Below are 12,624 nucleotides of genomic sequence, written 5' to 3'. Positions count from 1 at the left end.
AGGTTGCATGAAAGCGTAAACGGAAGCACATTGTGTTCAACCACGTCACATGTGAGCCATTTTGAGAGAAATTCCAACCTACGGCCGTTTTCATGATGGCTGCAATTAATTATTTGTTTTTTTTTAGCTTTTAAGAGCTTGTAATCACATTTCTACATACTGTGAACCTGCAACACAGCAGAGTAAGACATGGTAAACCTTTTAACACCAAGTAACTGTAACGCGAATTATGTTGCAAGTCAACCTTTAACTAGAAACACTGTCTGATAGAGGTGATAGTTTGATAGAGGTCATACCAGTCTAAAAACGGTTTAACCACTCCAAACAAGTCCATTTGCATTGCATGATAGCTACATGTCATGCCACTGTTTTTGTACTCACTCATTACTTTGCAACTGGAGCCCTGAACGAACCAGGATCAATAATCATGTAAGTAATTCTTCCATCAGAAAATTATTCATGCCTGTGATTTGGTTAGTTGAGCAAAGGCATCGATCAGCAATCCTCAAGAAAATCAGAGATGCTAGCAGCAAGCCAAAAGTCAAACATCTACTAAAGATAACTGTTTACGAACATCTGTATCTCTGCGTCTGTGATTCACTTAAGATAAATAGCATTACCGAGATTTGATAATAATTAATCATCAACAAGCCAACTGTCTCCAGCCAAATATGACTCTGAGCACCTGCTACCAGCGTGACTGACAACCACTAGTACTATGTACTTAATGGTATCTCAAGCATGGCTGTTCTCATATTGGCCATCAGCATGACTTGACCTTTGGCTGAAACCATTTGGCCGATAGACATTTGGCCGATAGACATTTGGCCGATAGACATTTGGCCGATAGACATTTGGCCAAAAAAGTGTACTAACAGCAAAAACTTTAAATTATTTACAGTTATTTAATTAAAGGATGGTTCACACGATATCGACGTATGTCAATCTTGTCCTTTCGGCATTAATCGTCGACTATGCGCACAGGGGACCAATAGCGTTGACGAAACAACGCCGATACGTTGGGAGAGTTTGCAGCTGTCAAACCTTCTCGATATTTCGTCGAGCATCGACGACAGCCTGAACAATGTGCACCATTTCGGCGATAGTAATTCGCGGATAGCGTGAATTATTTCCATTTAAGATAGTTGCTGCGGGACTAGTATTTGATTCGAGCATGCGGAAACAATGGTTTCTTCACACAAAAATTAATCAGAAAAGTGAGAAAACTACTTTACGGAGTATTTGCTGATGTAAACGTAGATGGGTTTGTAATAGTGTGGACATTGTTATTATCGACAATCACTGAAGTATTGCGGCATCAACACCGAGATATGGCGATATAATGTGAACAGCCTTAAGGCATTTGTAGCATAGAGAAAATCAATTAAAAGTAAAATTAAATATATTTATGTTTACTAAAGTTGATGTAAAAAAAATCAATAATAAGAAAGATTCAAATATTGTTAAGCGATTGCTCTAAGAAAATTTGCTTGTCCATAAGACTCATGATTCTCGATAATAGACCAGCGCTTCATATTCAATACCTGATAGTTTTATTCAATCAAGCAATAAATTTCTTCCTCGTGTTATCAGTATCGTTTTCATGGTCCGCAAATGTAAATATCCACAAAGCAACCAGTCCATTCAGTCAAATTTCTGTTCGCCCAAATGCATACCTGCCAAATGTCATTCGACCATAAGTCCGAGCAATACTACCAGCTACAGCAAAAGGCTCGCCGGACCATCGCAATGAAATAGAAAATGAGAGGATTTTTAGCTCGAGAATGATTGACAAAAGCCGTTGATGTTAAGAATGTCAAGAACCACGCTTTTAAAAGTTAAAGATAAAACCTATTCAAAAGTGGCACGAGATGACTCAAGAGTATTGAGGCCGGAATTGGAACTTCACCTAAAGTTGCGAACAACCATTTTTTAAACAACCTTGACCTTTTGTAGCAACATAGCTGCTCTATTACCAGCAAAACAGCTTTATACCATGATTTATTGCCTGAACTTGAAGTCAGGGCCGCGCAACTGACTTAGGAATTGAGCTTTAGATCACTATGTGCTATTATATTTAGAGGAAAATCAACGAAGATTAACGTGAAAGGCAACTTTTAGTAATCCAATTTGCTACCTCATGAAGCATCGACTAAAACACTCCTGATAAATGTAGAATCTAGTTTTAACAAGACGACCAAAAGTATGTGTAACATCATAGCTGCAGCTCAAGAGAGTTTTTACGAGAAGATGGATTGTAGACATGTACAGTAGACGCTCCATGACATCAACGTCCCAAAATATAATTTTATTTAAGACATAATTTTTTTCTCCAGCATAGACCTTGCTGTCTAGAGAAAAGTGAAAAAAATCGATTGCATTTGACATCGGCGATGTGCCCTTCAATTAACTTAACGTAAAATTACCATAATCATGAACCCTAAATGAAGTAAAAGTGATCAGAAAAACAGTTGTTGATACAAACCAATAATACCCCAGTTACTGTACATTATTAAATAAAAAGGTCAAGTTTAAATTCTTCCTATTTAAATTCTAAATTTAAATTTAATAGCCCTATAACCAACTTTCTCACAACAGATTATTTATGTTGTAGAAGCTTCTAGTGTATTTTACTGTTCATATAACGTAAAATCCATATAATTCAAACGTTCCTGGAAAGTATTATTTATGTTGTAGGGGCGTCTACTGTATATGGAGTTTTAACACAGCCACAGAGCTGTGAATGGATCATTTGTAAATCACAATCAAAAATTTGTTGCAGTAAAAGACATAATGAGAAGCATTTAATTGATGAACTGTGAAATACATCCTATTAAAAAAGAATTATATAAATATATATATATATAGTTGACTTCGCTATATCAGTGAAGTCTCAACCATTATCTGTATATATATATATATATATATATATATATATATATATAGATAATGGTTGAGACTTCACTGATATAGTGCTCAAAGTTGTCCACCGAGCCTGTATAAGTACAAAGATGGAAAAAGTTTTTAGCAACAGTTTAAACTGATAAACTGTTGCTAAAAACTTTTTCCATCTTTGTACTGTATATATATATATATATATATATATATATATATATATACACGATTTATATAAAACACTTAATGTCAAAACGTAGAAGAGAAAGAGATTAAAATAGGAACGACCTTCACCACGTGCACTGTGAACCATAGGCAAACCATAGAAACAACATATAATGGGTTAGTGATAATAGCCTTAGTAACCTCAGATTACTAAATCTTGAGACAGTGTGAATAACCGCAACCAAGAAAACCCATGATCTATGTTAGATTTGTGTGATGCTACAGCCACCAGTGTGCATTGACCAGGAAGAAGAAAGCTAGCGGCTAATTGGCTAACAGACCTGATGATCTGATTGGTCGGTAGATGACATGGATGACTGCCTACTGTGGGTCATGACCAGGGCGTAGGCCTGATGTTCATCGTCACGAACCTAAGTTGTCGCAAAGTAAAGCAGCAACAATATTAGACACAACATCCTGTCTTGGTAACAACACAAATGTTAAAACGACCAAACTAGTGGTGTGCGTAATTTGGTTGAAATACAATATTGAATGTGTATGTATTCACCTATTAAAGGTTAATAAAACAACAGCGATTGGAAACAGTATGGCCTTTCTCTAGAGTCTAGACGGTGTGAGAATCTGTACAACACAAAATTGCAGGTAAATTGTGAATTACAGTGAACTCCTGTCATACGATTTTATTTAGTTCCAGTGTTGGCATAATAAGGCGAGAATGTCGTATAGAAGGGTATAGAAACCCATAGGAATTATCTAATGCAAATACCTATTGCAAATACCCGCTGGCGAAAATCATCAAAATTTTACATGTTAAACATTAATAACAAAATAACCTTGAACTTGAAAAATAAAACAAAAAATGTTAGCCTTAGTAACTATAAACACCTAAAGAAACTTCAGTGTTTTAGTGGTTATGATCGGCAATCAAATGTAACATTACAATGCACTATGTGCAGTACATACCGTATGGAGTTCTTACCTTCAAGACAGACGTATAACGTAGACTTGGAATTTAACTTAAATGAATTTAGCTTACTAAACACATACTTCAAGCTATGTTTTAGTATGTATGTTACCAAACATTAACTTTGTCATCGGCTAATATTTTATCACTTATCTGTTTCCGGTTTCATTATCCTATAACTAATAAGGAAGAACTGGGCGAGCAAGCATCATATCTCTTTCACGTTTTGTGAAAGGATATTTCGGCTAATAGCATATCGGCGTCTTCATTATTCCAACGGAATCAGCACCTCGACTGCCAAATTTGAATTTCGATATTTTTGAATTTTTTTTAATATTTTCATTTTGATATTGTATGGCGGAAAAAATGTCCGATGGCGAGGACAAAAAACATCGTGTTCCACGTTGTAAGGCAAAAATGGTAAAACAGGGTCATTATAACCCGAAGGGTTGTCAAACCTTGTCTGACTCTAATCTATATGTTGTTAAAAATAGCATCACCATTCAACAACAGATGACTTTATAGCAATAAGTGTATATTAAATCATCCAATTATTAAACTATGGAAATATATGCATAAAATAATAACTCCCAAATTCTGAAGGTGTACTTCGGTAAATTGTGATTTTGTTACCATCAGAACAAAAACCTTCCCTAAGCGTAGGCGGCCATTCTACCAGTATTATATTAGTATCAACCAGTTTGAACCAGAATATCTCATTATTATGTAAGTTCGTCAATTTTCCAGCATCTGATTCATTGACTTAATTTTAAATATCAGGAGTTACGGTTTAATGTAGGTGTATGCTAACCATAACGAACGGAAAAATATTCACCTAACATGACTCAGCATGACAAACTCTGTCATATTTGAACAGAAGCAAAAACAAGATAGCAGTTAAACAGATAACGCAGATTTAGTTAACAAACTTTTCGATAAACAGATATAATATAATATAATATAATATAATAGCCCAAATAAACAAGTATTACATAAAGCTGCATCAGTTTTGTATTACAACACTGAATATTAAGCCTGGTTCCCATATACAGTACCGGTGACAGCACTGAAGGGCTATCAACGGTGACATGTGAACCTACACGCCGAGTACCACCGGTAGTTGCCGGCAGTCAACGCAAGAGTTCAGCGCTGTTCAACTTTCGGAAAAGCAGCAGGCAAAACATTCCCAAAATTCACTGTACAGGTGAATATCAGCACCTCTGAGACGGCGACCAATATTTATGCAATCACCAGCAACGCAACATTATATTAACATTAGCAAATGGTTTGCTGGGCAAGATTACCGCCGGGTCTTGCATTCGATATGGGAACCAGACTTTACTGCACTGTATATGTTACAGACAGGGATCATTAAATATGCATAAACGTACAAAGAGTGAGAAAGGGTGTTCAAGCATACATTGCCAAGAGACATATCTGAAAAGCAGTCAAACATGAAATTGAATTTACTGTTTAACATCGTACAATGGCTCAACCCCTCTGAGGATGCAATGTATTTCAGTCAGTAAAGGTGCCTCGATCAATCAATTTCCTTTGCACTAGAGATGCCTGAATATTATGATTCACCAATGAAGTTCGCTATCCTTGACAGTTGGCACAATATCTTGCCATGGCCGCTCTACACCCTATCTACTATATTATAAAACGCCGATCTTGTAAACTTCAAATAGACACAGCGAAGTACAACTACAAAGAAATTAAAGTGCTTCATAAAAGATTGCTTTGTTCCGGTTTAGATCTCATAACAGTAATTTTACTCAACCAACACTCTACCAACTGCGCTAACTGGCCATCTTCAAAAACAGGAATAATCTTCACTATACCAAGAGCAGGTTTCGTTATGTTATCAAATTCTCAAAAAAACGAATAGGAAGAGTTATAATATCAGACTAATTTATTTAATCCTTTGAACCCTGAACGTCCTTGCTGATGTGTAGCATATCCCTGGGCAAATTGTCCAGCGATAGGAAGTTTTGATAGTCTTATTAAAAATATCTTAGTATGCTCATAATCCAATAATATTTGGTAAAACACTGGTAAAAAGTCCAGCAACACTCAACAAATGTAACCAAATTGAAAAAAATATGTGTTTCACAGTTCCTCAGGCTAAAACCATAAAAATTTGTAAAAATTTTTAAGAACTTCTAAAAATCGTTACAGCAGCATGATATCCATCGAGCATCAGTTCATCATCGTTTCACGACTCAAAATAATGAGAAACATTATAGTTAGTATCCTATAATTCTTCTTCTGCATCACAATCACTCATGACATACTAACAATCGAGACGTACAAGTTTTTGTCACGATATCATCCCAGTAAAATTGTTAAATTATAACGAAGGAAGTATATAAAGATATGTGAAAGCAGTTAAAAATTGAAGTGAAATACTCGTTCTAATGCTCTGTGCAAGAATTGATTTGATCGGTTTATGCTATTACTTTCTGACACACCCAACACAATACAAGCCGTTGGGTTCAAAGGGTTAATGTGCAAAACCAGGCCCTCTTTAAACAATGCCAAACTCAAGTGGCAATCTTAGAACTTTTATTTTCCCTATAAATGGGCCACAGTCTATCTGAATAGAAACCCAAGAATCTGTCTTGCTGCATTAACTCTTTCACTACCGTGAGCCAATGTAGGCCTATCGGCAATCGCGGTAATAGAAGTACAGACCGTAAGTCGATGAATCGGCTAATCAATATGGTTTCACTTCTCTTTTCATTACAAAGCCCACACATTAGCTAGACTAATCAAATTTCGTCTCCAACGAAACAACTTTGTTGCCAATCACGTGCAACCGATTGAAAATTTTTTTGCTACGCAATTCCATTTCTACTTATTTTTCAAAAAGGGAAAACCAGATCGCTAGCATTATAGCAATAAGAAATTCACCCTGTTCGTTGAATGCAAAGGAAGCGTCCGAAATTTGGTGACAGCGGGATTCACTAAACAATTTTATACTTATCTTGTAAAGAATTTTGTTCTGAATAAGATGCATTTTACAGTAAAACAATATCTGTATTGATTCTCGAGATATTGCATAAATACTAGCGGTATATCAAATTTTCAGAAATCTGTTTGAATTAATTTGGTCAGAATAATGAATTTAGCGGAGTAATGAAATTAAGGTGTTTATAGATTTTTATTGTGAAACAATTCACATTGAAACGAAAGCTATCCCAGGCATCGCAAGGTTTGATGCTAGTATATAATAGATATAAGATTTTTGTTTAATTGAAAACACATGATTGAACCCGGAAAAGTTAGCCTGTATCTTCTTTCAGCAGCGACTAAATGCTACAATGTAAGCATAATTACTAATGTCAACCTCAAAAACACTTTTTATAATGACGAAATAATGTAATAACTAACCAAGTAGCCATGGCTGTAGGACTTGTGATCACCTATAACCACATTGTTTGTGGCTAATTGCTTGTGTGGCACTTCTGTAGCCATGAGTAGTCAACAGTGTTTCTCTACATCTACAGAAAAAAATTGATGATGCTATTGTTTACTGTTCCATGCTCCATAAAAACCATTATTAATCTCATAAATTAGATATCCTAACTACTACAATACTGAGCCAAAGTCTGACACCATGCAGTTGTTGTTGAGAGACAGTCATGCCAAAACCAGGAGTATGATAAGACACGTGTACAGGCCAGATACAGCGTGTGTGGGCAGTCAAACATTAACGTGCACAAATTTTAGTGGATTTTATGAGGAAGTATCGATATTTTTCTATCATTTGCAATTGTTTTTGATATTTGCGGTGATCTGACTGCCAGGATATTTCAACATCAAAATCAACAAAACTTTATCACGGTTAAAACACTCAGATCAAGCGAAAATGTGATTGTAGCGCCTATAGTTGCAAAGTGATCGACAGAATAGAGGTGCAAAGAGCTGCAACTTCAACGCAATAGCTGATATCGACTATAGTGACTAGTGATGTCATTTCGTGCATATTTTTCTTCTGAGCGTTTTAACGGCGATCTAAGTTTTATCGACTTAATCCTTGAAAGATTCTGGCAGTCAGATCACCTCAAAAAACAATCGCAAATGATAGAAAAGTACTGATAGTTTCTGATGAAATCTACTAACATTTGGTGCAAGTTTGTCTTTAAGACAGAGTGCTGTCAGAAATTATGAGACCAACCAATAATTCACGACTTTGTTCATTGTGGCCTCCTTGGTGGAGTCATGTTAATCTATTCAGTTAACTATCCATCGGTTTTTTTACGTCACCACCCTGTTTGCACATGCGCTCGTCCACGAGAAAGCCGCCATATTTGTAGAAAACGATCGTCATCCATGTGAATAATAGTATTTTCTGGTGTTGTTTTGATAATGAAATAACTAATTTGCAAACAAAAGAATTGTTTGCAATAATTAATCTCAGAAGCTTCGTGTTTTTAATGATAAAAGTTGTCCATAAAGATGGCAGACAACGATAGAATGACGTCACGAAAAAATGAAGGATTGCGCATCATTAAATGCAGAAATTTCTCCTTGTTCTAGCAAAATAAAGGAAAAACATTTCAGTCTCGTTTTATGGCAGAAATGATGGAGTTGTGTCATCATGTTATATCGGTGTTAACAGTATTCCCGCCACTTAACACACCCCATGCCACTTTTCAGGGTGATCAAATTACGTTGCAATAGTATCACAAAATTTATTTGTAGAATACCAGCATATAACCAGAATACCTTTTGATTTTAGTCAAGGTCCGTCGCAAACGCACTTTCATAAATAAAAATTTATTGCCAGTTGCTGCTCATTAGCAACTCACTACATATTAATCGTTAGTAAATTTTGTATCTCATCGTACATGGCTTAACTTCTGAATGCCCAGGTAATAAAAAGTATTTCGACAGAAGATTTGTTTTTATTTAACATTATATACCACAACATTTACCATTCTAACTTTTAAACTTCATATCATGAAAGTGTTTCGTTGAAATAAATTAGGAGCGAAAATAAAAAATTAAAGGTATTTAAATTTGGAAACCTGGGTCCAAGATTATTCAGGGAAATGTTTTTTTCCACCCAATCCTACACCTGAGTAAACTCGGATTCAGTTTCGCTTTGTTTTTCCACACTTGCAGTTTACATAGGATTACGAAACTTTGGGAACTTTGTGGGGCAAACATTTCCAGTATAATTCCATAGTTTCAAGTTGATCGGAAAATCAGTTCTTGAGATATTGCTGAAATACCTAAGGTACTTCTAACCGGCTAAGGAAGGCAATATGGCTGCCCGTCAGAACATAAGTTTCCAATGACATACTGAAATTTCTAATAGTGAAAGCGAGAAAGCTTCTACTTTTTAGCAACAAGAGCTTTACACCAAAACTTTGTTATTCGTAAAAAACATGCAGACTCCATCAGGCTCCATGTACATTGGCTACGTGTACATCAATTTTTATGTTTCTTCAGTTAGCTCTAAAACATCACTTCTTTGAAAGAGTGTGAAAACAACTACTTACTCTATTTGATTTCCGTTTCTCTCATTGAACTCTACAAGCTTCAATATATTGAGTTCACAAAGAATTGTGACATCCTAAGTGCTTTCACATTCGATTGAAAGTTGTTAACACGGTCTAGGATCAGGTGACCTGCTTGCGTATACAAGGTTAGGTCTCAAAGTGTAGGGTAGTAAACCATAGCTACCAGCAAATGTGTCTCATAACTTCTGACAACACAGTAGATGATTTGTTTTAGCTACCGGCTGATTGCTTGTAAGTCATAACATGTTGTTTTAAGAAAAGTGTACAAATTGCTTGGCCTAACATGAATTGACATACAAACAAATACATGTATCAAATAAAAGAAGAACAATGTCTGGTTATTTGACACCTTTAAGCTATTGCTAAATTTCTAAGGGGAGGATCAAATAACTCTTACCTACAAACAAAGCAGACAGAGGGAAACGCTAAAACTTTATCAAAACAGTAGTCGATGGAAATACTTTACAATTGCATCATACCACCACACTTTTGAGCTGACATACTAAGTTTACCTATAACATAGTTTGTGTGAGTTCAAAAGTTAATAGATATGAACTTTATCATCAGAGATCAATGCCGTTCACAGCAAATCAGACCATGAGATAAAAAACTAATAGTAATGTAAAATGAAAAAGCTCTTTTTGTACAACTTTTTGTATCTTGGTTTTTTTTAAATGGATTGGCAAGGTGTTGGTGTTTGGTATAAGGTGTAATGGACTTTCTGAATAAGTAGGAATGTAATGGATGGTCAGGCAGATCGGAGATACAATTTGAGTATTGTAAACAGCAAATATCTGATATCACGGTTAGCTAATCATCAGTGAGGAAATCTGAAAGAACTTAGAACAAAGAATGAAAGGGAATATCTTTCACATAGGGAAAAAATGCTGCTGGTATCAAGCAGAAACAAGTGAACAACTATTCATACTACGTCAAACCAACTGAATGAAGTAATGAAAACTAAATAGGCAGGACCATTTTACGCATGTCTACAAGGGTAGTGTATATACAAAGGTAGTGTTGAATTTAGCTGAACAAGGTAAAAATACCGCAATGGGAGTAGCAAGTCTTCTAGCACTAATTGTTGATGATGATTGTACACTTAACAGTACACTTGTACACTTAGCAGTGCTAACACTTTCTATTACGATGGGTCTGGGAAAGGAAATTAGTTGATAAACCAGCGAAGTCAAAGCTATTTTGGGAGATTATTGTGTAACCGCTTATGATAAAGATACAACTTATAACCGCCTAAAAGATACACTGTTCTCATGATATGTAGTTTAAAAGCTAGAATGGCAAATGTTGTTATATATTAAATTTATACAAATCAATTTTCTGTCCAAAGAGTTTTTTATTACCCGGGCAACGCCGAGTAGTACAGCTAGTGTGTATATATATATGTATATAAATCTAAAGTTGGTCTGTGTGTAGTTCGGTTTGTCCAGCTACAGCTATTAAAATTATGGAATGAAGAATCCATATCGCATATTTAATCTGGGAACCTCCCGTTTGCCAGGCAAATACCAAGTTAGCCACGCGAGATTGATGGATTCATTGGACGATCTGTGGGTGAAAATACGCTAGCGCTCTCCATTGCAGCGCAATGTAATTTTATGTTTGCTCTTATGGCTCTTATTAGCAAGCTTACTCAAATTAGCCATTGGCAATGTGCTAGGCTAATGGCAAGCAACTACATTACTTCTCATTGTTTATAAGCTGATATAAAACATGTGCAACACCGGGCATTTCGCTAGCTATAAAGAACGATGTGAAAAAATATTCTGTAATTTTGAAAGGTGTGGATGTTAAGACACCTTACTAGATGAATGAACTAGCTATTTACAAAACCCACATAATGTTGTTACTTATGGTGCCATAAACTGAAACACTGCATCTCAAATTACAGTCTGCAACTGGTTAGAATTAACTTTCTAATTTAAACTATTTTACAGATATAGCTAGTGAGCTACCGATCTTTGTTACAACATTACAACACAACCCAAAAGATTGTAGAGGTAATATCATTACCCATCATTTTATAGTGATGCTAACTAGAGCAATTTGAAAACGAATACAACAGGATAGGGTTTAGGCACCCCATAAAAAACTTCATAAAATAAACTGCTTTCTATAGTATCAGAAAGTTCAGTCGATGTGCACCAGTATAAAATGTTATTTCGAACGTTCAGCCTCAGCGCTAACCTAGAGATCACGTAAAACAGTAAAAATTTTATATTTGCGATTTAATGAAAGTCTGAAGATCTTATTTATTAAACTTCCTTCCATATCATCAGTTATAAACGCAAGTTATGGTTTACCAGTAGCCATTCCAATATTTACAACATTTTTCGTATTTGGGAGACTGGTTGGTGTAGATTCGGAGATCGAAGAGTCTCCAAATTAACTTCACCATCAACTTTGAAAAGTAATAAAATTAAGCTAAACTATGCAAAGTGCATATAATATATAATTTTTTTGCAATATTTAACATTAGCTAAAATTATAATTAATCAAAGGCAGTAACGTACATGTTTACATTGAACAGACGAAAACTTACGCATAGGTGTTGAATCTTACTAGGTCATAGCATAACAATTGGTTGTAATCTAACGTCTAGTCGAAATCTGTTTAGGAAGCAAACATACGTGATAGCCAATAAATGTTATGGCCACAATTATTTGCAACGCAGATTGTTATCTAAACTCGCATTCGTGATGCGTGGAAAATACAAACGAGCTCCAGACTGCCATCTTTTAGCGAATAGCTAAAATCTGAAAAGATTTGGGTCATAAGATTAATTTACTCTATGAAGCGACCATAATACAGAGAGACAAAGTTTATGCGAATACGTTTATGATGATACATTGACATCGGTAAATTCTTACTTAAAGTTATGTATTGTTAAGCGAGGTCAAAGACAAATAAAAACAGTGACGTCATTTTTCGACTAGATATTGTTGCGTAATGGGATTCGTCGAAGCTCCAGCCATAGCAATTACGAGTTCAATTCGCGAACGTAACAAGAGTCCAGCGATGTTACGA

General features: G+C 35.5%; 1 protein-coding gene across 1 annotated transcript in view; it reads right to left on the bottom strand.

The window, feature by feature from the left end:
• The window catches only part of LOC137397952 (ras-specific guanine nucleotide-releasing factor RalGPS1-like), a 43,430-nt gene extending 31,101 nt beyond the window's left edge, over nt 1–12,329 (bottom strand). The window contains exons 1-3 of the mRNA XM_068084046.1: nt 12,140–12,329; nt 7,442–7,551; nt 3,402–3,491 (exon numbers count right to left, since the gene is read on the bottom strand). Of these exons, the coding sequence (XP_067940147.1) occupies nt 3,402–3,491; nt 7,442–7,525 (174 nt within the window). The 5' untranslated portion in view covers nt 7,526–7,551; nt 12,140–12,329. The remainder of the gene's footprint in view (nt 1–3,401; nt 3,492–7,441; nt 7,552–12,139) is intronic.
• Between the last annotated feature and the right edge of the window lie 295 nt (nt 12,330–12,624).

Source organism: Watersipora subatra, chromosome 6, assembly GCF_963576615.1.
Source record: "Watersipora subatra chromosome 6, tzWatSuba1.1, whole genome shotgun sequence".
NCBI classification, from domain to species: Eukaryota; Metazoa; Bryozoa; class Gymnolaemata; order Cheilostomatida; family Watersiporidae; genus Watersipora; species Watersipora subatra.
This window is presented reverse-complemented; position numbering and strand designations above follow the sequence as displayed.